Source organism: Hoplias malabaricus, chromosome 9 (assembly GCF_029633855.1).
Source record: "Hoplias malabaricus isolate fHopMal1 chromosome 9, fHopMal1.hap1, whole genome shotgun sequence".
Classification (NCBI taxonomy): domain Eukaryota; kingdom Metazoa; phylum Chordata; class Actinopteri; order Characiformes; family Erythrinidae; genus Hoplias; species Hoplias malabaricus.
The window spans coordinates 44419184-44426793 of NC_089808.1; the positions used below are offsets into that span (position 1 = coordinate 44419184).

Here is a 7610-nt window from a genome sequence, read left to right on the forward strand (position 1 = left end):
TACTCAGATGTAATGGAATTTGTAACTGCGTTTGTATTTTTTTCCACATTTGTGAATTTTAATTATTATTATTATTGTTCTTGTTTTAAATTCAAGCATTCCAATACATTTGTGGATTTGAATTTTACGTGTATGTAGCTGCACAAACGCAGTTACAAATTCTGTTACGTCTCATCTGCGAGTATTAACAAGCTCAAAATCTACAGCTTTATGCTCCACTCCTATTTATTAAATTATGTTTGTTATTATGATCAGATTCTTAAATCCCATATATTTATGTATTCTTTATTTTTGTCTTATTCTTGATTTAATTTTTATATTTAAATGTGATTTGTTCCAAGTATTTACCTTACTTGATTTTATTGTCACTTCGTTTACATTATTAATTTCCCATATTATCCCTTTGTTGAAAATTTGTAATGCTATGCTACGTTGTAAATGAGGGTCTGCCTCAATGTGCAACTGAGTAAAATAAAGGTTGATTGATTTATTGATGGCGCAGCAGGTAGTGTTGCAGTCACACAGCTCCAGGGACCTGGAGGTTGTGGGTTCGATTCTCGCTCCGGGTGACTGTCTGTGAGCAGTTGGTGTGTTCTCCCCGTGTCCGCGTGGGTTTCCTCCCACAGTCCAAAAACACACGTTGCAGGTAGATTGGCGACTCAAAAGTGTGAATGTGTGTGTCTGTGTTGCCCTGTGAAGGACTGGTGCCCTCCTCCAGGGTGTATTCCCGCCTTGTGCCCAATGATTCCAGGTAGGCTCTGGACCCACCACGACCCTGAACTGGATAAGCGGTTAGAGATAATGAATGAATGATTTACTGATTGAACATCTGCTCCAGAATGTACAAAAGACTCAGTGGAGCATGACTACTGTTGAAGTACTTACTTGAAGTACACTTTTGAATCTTAGCTTTGCACTGTATACCTTTATTTAATCACTGAAAAAACAAACAAATCAAACAAATCACAAAAGAACTAAGCAACCAAATGTGTTATTTTTAATCTTTACGATGAATTCAATAAGCAATAAGCAACTGTACATATACAAACTGAATTTTCACTGTACCCTTTGATATTCTAATATAAAAATCAACTTATTTTACCTTTGAGTCCACTTTAAAACATCCATTTTAAAATTAAAAAAGGTTCTCAGTTCTATAAAATATTTATAAACTGCACAATTTATTATTCCTCATTATGTTTCTTCATTCCAGATGTTCAGTGCATATCTGTGTTCATGTTCCTTTAGTTTCCTTTGTGTTTCTGTTCTGAGAGAGATTAGAGTTCACAGCCCCCGGCCCAACGCCGAACATCAGCCCATTTCCTTTAACTGCAGAAACACTTACCTATCATATCTTTACACATATGAAAAGAAACATCTCTCACTTGCATTTTCAGCAACAAGCTCAACAACCGTCTACACTCTGTGTAGAGTAACAACCAGATCTTCTTGGTATTTTTTACAAAGTCAAACCATTTACAGAGTATAGTTAAATCCCAGTCAGTGTCGATCAGAAACATTACAATATGAAACTTTCCCTGAAGGTGGGTGGAACTAAGTATTCTAAGTCATACTGAAGTAATGAATGTGTAATTGTATTTGGTGCAGAAACGAAGTAGTAAGGCAATACACGAGAATAACCAAATACTGCCTGTGTCAGTGTAAGTGATAAGCTTTAATTAAGTATTTAGTTCAGTACTAAAGTAATGAGTGTGTAATTGAGTATTTGTTGCAATAATGAAGTAATGATGGTGTAACTGATTGTTTGGTGCACTACTGAAATACCAAGTTGCAATTGAGTACTATGTACTGAGGGTGTATTTGAGTATCTGGTGCATTACTGAAGAACAGAGGTATATTTCATTATTTGGTGCAGTACTGCAGTACGGAGATGTATTTGAGTATTTGGTGCAGTACTGAAATACTGAGGTGTATGAGAGTATTTGGTGCAGTACCGAAGTACGGAGATGTATTTGAGTATTTGGTGCATTACTGAAGTACTGAGGTATATGAGAGTATTTGGTGCAGTACTGAAGTACTGAGGGGGTATCTGAGTATTTGGTGCTTTACTGAAGTCCCGAGGTGTATTTGAGTATTTGGTGCTTTACTGAAGTCCCGAGGTGTATTTGAGTATTTGGTGCTTTACTGAAGTCCCGAGGTGTATTTGAGTATTTGATGTTTTACTGAAGTCCCGAGGTGTATTTGAGTATTTGGTTCTTTACTGAAGTACCGCGGTGTATTTGAGTATTTGGTGCTTTACTGAAGTCCCGAGGTGTATTTGAGTATTTGGTGCACTACTGTACTCCAGAGGCAGTATGACACAGTGACCAAAGGTGCTTCCTGTCCCTGGTCTTGTTATTGGAGACGTCTGGACTCTAATGGTGGGAACTCAGAGCACGTTGGCCAGGGAAGGCGACAGAGAGCGGGAGCGCAGTGGCTGAAAGTTAGCATCACCACTACTTCCTGTACTCCCGCACACACCAGCATCCATTTCCTGTCCATCTGGGAGCTGGAGAGGAAGAGGTGGGGCTCTGGGGTCCTCTTCATGTCCCTCCTGAAGCTGAAGAGGAAGGGGTGGGGCTCCGGGGTCTCCGGGTCTGGGGAGGCAGGACGACGTGGAGGAGGTATTAAGGCTTGAAGCAGAGCCAGTTGGTAGGCCACGCCCTCTTCCATGAGGCAGGGCACAGCACAGGTTCAAAGAGCTGCTCATCACTGAGGAGGCGGGGCTTCCCTCTCCATCCGGGTGCAGAACCATGGTGGAACACCGATCATATTCCGACAGGTCAGACTTCGAAAGATCGTTGGTGCCACCAGACAAATGCCTCGAGGACGAGGAGCTCGACATTCCTGCAACTAAACAATCAAACAAATAAATCAGAAAACAATAAACAACTGCAGCTAAATAATCAAACAAACAAATCCAGTAAAACAGTCCTGTGGATAAACAAAAGAACAAATCAGCCAATAATACACATCTGCCGCTAATAAAGCCAAAGTAGTTTATAATACACATGCTGCTGGACAAAGAAACAAACAAACCACGGAAGAAATTAATGATCCACAGTACCCTAAAATCCACAATATTTCCTTAAAAATATACCTGCACGTTTAAGCAATTCCCAACTGTACATATCCCTCTTGCACTGTAATAGTCCTAATGATAATAATCAAAAGTGAAACTCGAGAGCACAGAGAGGAATCGCTCTCAAATCTATTTTTTGGTTGATTGTAGGTTTCCTCTCATTCCAAACTCATTTCACTCTGCCTCTTTCCCTTCCTGAGAGGAGCTTTGTGCACTTGAGTTTTGAACAGTGCTGGTTTTGACAGTTTGGGGCATGGTCATGGCTGTTTCCGTCAATGAATGCTATGACATGGCGCTTTTCCAGGGCATCGACTCGGCGCTGCTCTTTTGCTTTTCCACTGGCCAAATCTGGTCCTGGTCCCTGGAAACAGGTACGTTTTCAGTCTCAGCTCATGTCAGGTTCTAACTGAGCAGAGTAGATATTTCATGGTGAGCTGTAAACCCTGCAGAGCACTGATTGGTCAGAGACATGTCAATCACCTTGAAATGCAGAGCTCATTCAAATCCAACACAAACCACCGCTTGTAAAATCTGTAAAGTTACAGCAGCTTTCACATTTATATATATCGAACTCACAGCAGCAGCTCGTAACTTTCCTCGAGGCGTTTTGAAGAGGTTTAAATGCTCCTTGGGCTGATGGACAATGAAAATTTCCAGTGAAAGGCAAACGTGCAACAAGTAAAAAAAACGATCTGTGAAAACTGGGGGCGGAGCCGTGTTCAATCCAAAGAACTAAAACAACAAACAAATACACAGTGAGTAAACAGCACCTAACTATACCGCCGCCATTGTTGTGGTTTTCAAAGCCAGTGATTCCTGTTAGTTGTTAGAGTTTTTTTTGACGTTACCGGCTTAATTTTGCGGGGGGAGCCCTGTTAGTGGAAATACGATAAGCTGTAAGCGAGCCGAGCAGTGTCCAGTCGAGTCGGACCCATTTGGTGGAAATGCACCAATGTATTTGGCCCATAAATATGTTTAAGTTATCACATGTACGTATTAAACCCAGTCTCCTGTTTTCTCTGTGTTTGGGGTCTGTTTTGTTTGGAGGGGCTCCCCCTGTCAGAACAGGACTGCAGAAAGTGCCTCACGTGCAGGAAGACGCCAAAGCCATTCACGAGGGTAATGTTTGCTGTGGGAGGTGTGTCCCTCCCTCAATCAAAGTATTTTTCTCCAGTTGGTATTTTTGAATCTGACGTCCTAGATCATCATTCCCTTAAATAAAGAAACATTCCCAAGTGCAGAACTGTAAATGCTCTTGTTTTCACACAGTTACGATAAGTGAGGTACCGTTACAGTTCTGCACTCAAGGGTGATTTGATTTGATTTATTTTTTTTTTTATTCGCTTATTTTCTTTTGTTACTCTTTCTTAATGTCCAAATGCTTGAGGTGACAGGGCCCTATGACAGATAACAGATTTCTGTTTCTCAGATTTGTGTTGTGATTAGAACATTGTGATAGATGTGAGTTGTTCATTATTTGAAGAGTGTAACCAAAATGATCCAGTGAAACCTTTCCTTGTGGTTTTGAGTGGGCAGCTGTGTAAATGAACAAATAACATCCTAGACAATGACATGCTTGAGAAGCTGAGCAGTGTGGCCAGCATATCCCTCCATCCTGCTCTCCAATATCTGCTCCCTGAAACATAACCTGGATTCCATCCGAGTTCAGCACACATTACAGTGAGAATATAGAGACTGCAACTCCCAGCATGTGATGGTGTACATCACCCCCACTATGTCACTGTCACTACACGCTCCAAAAAGAAGCCATGGTGACTGCAGAGGCGTGCACTCTGCTGAAAACCAGAGACTGTGTCTTCGGCAAAGGAGACGGCCAGCTCTTAGAACGGTGAGGGCCAACATCAACTACGGGTCAACACTATGTGCCTTTGGTTCTACCCATGGCTCCAGTGTAGAACCCCACAAAGGCAAAGAAGACCACCCCTCCTCCAACGAGCAGGTGCTGTCTGTCCATGTAACAAAGCTTAACATCCCTGGGATGATGTTTGGAAGAAAAAGGGCTTAAAATATCCCGTCTTAAATGTTCCTGTGTTCAAGGAGCCAATCACGAACAGGTCTTAAGCAGCTCAGGGAACAGCACGGGATCTGCTCGATGCACTCCTCAAAGCTGTTGTTAAAATGTTGCACAACTAGAAAGAATGGATTTCAATAGTTAACACCAGCTAAACAGCAAGTGATCACTCAGATAATAAAGCTGTATCATCTCCAAAGACACAGAAGTCCTCTCTGTAGAGCACCAGCCCTTTACAGAGACCCTAAACTCTTTATCCTGAAATCTATTACATTTGTATATTTTAATACTTTCAGTGTCTTTCTGACATTACACACACTTTACTTGTAGGTATTTATTGTTTACACCTACGAACATTTGAACAAATCTAGATATTTACATAAATGTGTTTAATAAATGATTCATGAACAAATTTGTTCAGCTTGCATTTCATAAACTAGGGCCAACGAGCGCGGAGCAATACGAGCACTGAGTAAAAATGGAGAAAACGAGAACGGAGAAGAAAGAGAACTGAGTGAAAACGGCTAAACACCAGAGCTTCTGCTTCTGCTTTACAACACCCTTGATACCAAAACGATCTTTCACATTTTCTTTATACATTTCAGGCAGAGAGTGCCTTGAAATATGCAAGACAGTTAATACACCAGCAACAGCCCAGCAACCAACCAGCTACAATCAAAAAAAAACATTTCCTACCAGTTGGCAGCAGCCTAGCAATGACCTGGGATACCACAGCGAATACATGTCGAGCAGCAAGAGTCCCATAGAAAACCTAACACCTGCAACATCCTAACCATCCATTAGTAATCGTCTAACAAAACTCTTACAGACACCTGTGATAACAGCGTCACATAACCAGCTAGCATCATCGTCCAAACCACAAAGTACCATTCACACCACGTAGAAACATTCTCGAAAATCCTGGGACACCACAGCAACCACCTGGAATTAACAAAGCTGTGCAGTTATCGTGCATTTACTTCAGAAAACCCATGTCTGTATTTTTTATTGTTGTTACTATTCCAACTGTTTTGTTGTTGCTTCTGAACCGTACCTTTGAGAGCTTGTAGTTTCTCGTTTTTGACACGCTGGACCTCGTCTGTGATCTTGACGATTATAAAGTTGAGGGTCCGGCAGCGCTGGATGGACTCCAGGAGTGTGTCCAGACCTCGAGGGTTTTCTGACAGAATGTCCAGCAGTTTTCCAGCCTTTTTCCCTCTGGTGCTCCTGCAGCTGATCTCCTCTGCATCTTCTCGAGTCAGGATCTTTTTCGAGCGCAAATAATCAAAATGTCGCTCAGCAATCAGTTTATCCACGAGATACGGCCTCAGCCTTTCCAAAGCCTAGTAGACCATTAGAAACAAAGTACAAAATATAAAAATACAAATAATTACAAAGAACACACAGAGGCTGGAGGCTCCAGCGGGTCGCCTTCCTCAATGCGATGGTCCAGGGGCTAATCAACCTCAAGAAGTTAAACACTGCTGGCCTCTGACCTGCAGCTTATTTGATGGAACCGATTCAGCACAGAGCCTTACTAAAGGTCTCCGTTACCGGCACAGACTCCACTGCTGCGTCCACCTGTAGATTATTACTCTACTCTCTTCTCTATTCCATTAAACTCTTATTATTCGTGATTAGTTTCACCAGAGGAGTCCTGGTTCCTCCCAATGACTGTGGGGAAATGTAAGGTGAAGGAGTTGTGTGTGTCTGTGTGTGTGTTGTTACCGTCTCGTTGTGTTTGTTACTGTGGGTGGGTATAACTCGGTTGGAAATCAGGATTTGATCAACGTGGCTTGTTTAAGACTGAAAGGGATGTTTTCACAGACGAGGATTAAGCCTAGTCCAGGATTAGGTTTAGGGCTTAATCCCTCTCTGTGAATCCAGCCCATAGGTGGTTCAGGTTTAAATAAACTAAGCCTGAATGCGGTTCGGATTGACTAAACTCGGTTTAAGCGGAGATCAACAGAGACTGTTTGTGTTCTTACTTCCTTCTTGACCTCGGCCATTTCGTCCTCCGTCAGGTGACACGGCTCCATCTCTGAACCAGGGATTAATTAATTAATTAATCCCTGTCTCTCACACACTGTCGATAATCTCAGATTAACTCCGATCACTTTAATCTCAGGGTAAAACTCGGACACGTCCCGAACTTCGTGCGTCTCTCTCTCTCTCACTCACAAACACTCAAACACACACGCGCGCGCGCACACTCATACAGGAACTAGACACTTCCTCATCTCAGCGGTGACGTCAGCGCGTACACCTTCATTTTCAGTTTAATTTTCTTTTCATTTCATAGCCACAAACTTAATGAAACACAGATTGTAGATTTAATCAAAACTATCGTTAATCCATTCACAAAGAAATAACATCCACGAACTACAGTGTGAAAGAGGTTTAAATGAACTGTAGTTCTTTTAAAGTGTAATTAAGCTTCAGATTTTAAGGTTCATCTTCGATTGTCATGTGATAATGTGATATTTAAACAGGCTG

General features: G+C 41.8%; 1 protein-coding gene across 1 annotated transcript; it reads right to left on the reverse strand.

Moving 5' to 3' along the window:
• Positions 1-957: 957 nt before the first annotated feature.
• Positions 958-7321, reverse strand: bcl10 (BCL10 immune signaling adaptor). The gene is made up of 3 exons (XM_066681035.1): positions 7103-7321; positions 6169-6457; positions 958-2853 (listed from the first exon to the last, which is right to left on the reverse strand). Exons 1-3 carry the CDS (start codon positions 7151-7153, stop codon positions 2390-2392), a joined length of 804 nt encoding a protein of 267 aa, XP_066537132.1. The 5' UTR covers positions 7154-7321; the 3' UTR covers positions 958-2389.
• Between the last annotated feature and the right edge of the window lie 289 nt (positions 7322-7610).

Excerpts from the sequence above, each read along its gene's own strand:
- bcl10 (XM_066681035.1), bottom strand. The coding sequence starts at position 7,153 with ATGGAGCCGTGTCACCTGACGGAGGACGAAATGGCCGAGGTCAAGAAG. Across the intron at positions 6,458-7,102 it reads TGGCCGAGGTCAAGAAGGAA|GCTTTGGAAAGGCTGAGGCC; the intron begins GTAAGAACACAA and ends ATGGTCTACTAG. Across the intron at positions 2,854-6,168 it reads GAAACTACAAGCTCTCAAAG|TTGCAGGAATGTCGAGCTCC; the intron begins GTACGGTTCAGA and ends TTGATTGTTTAG.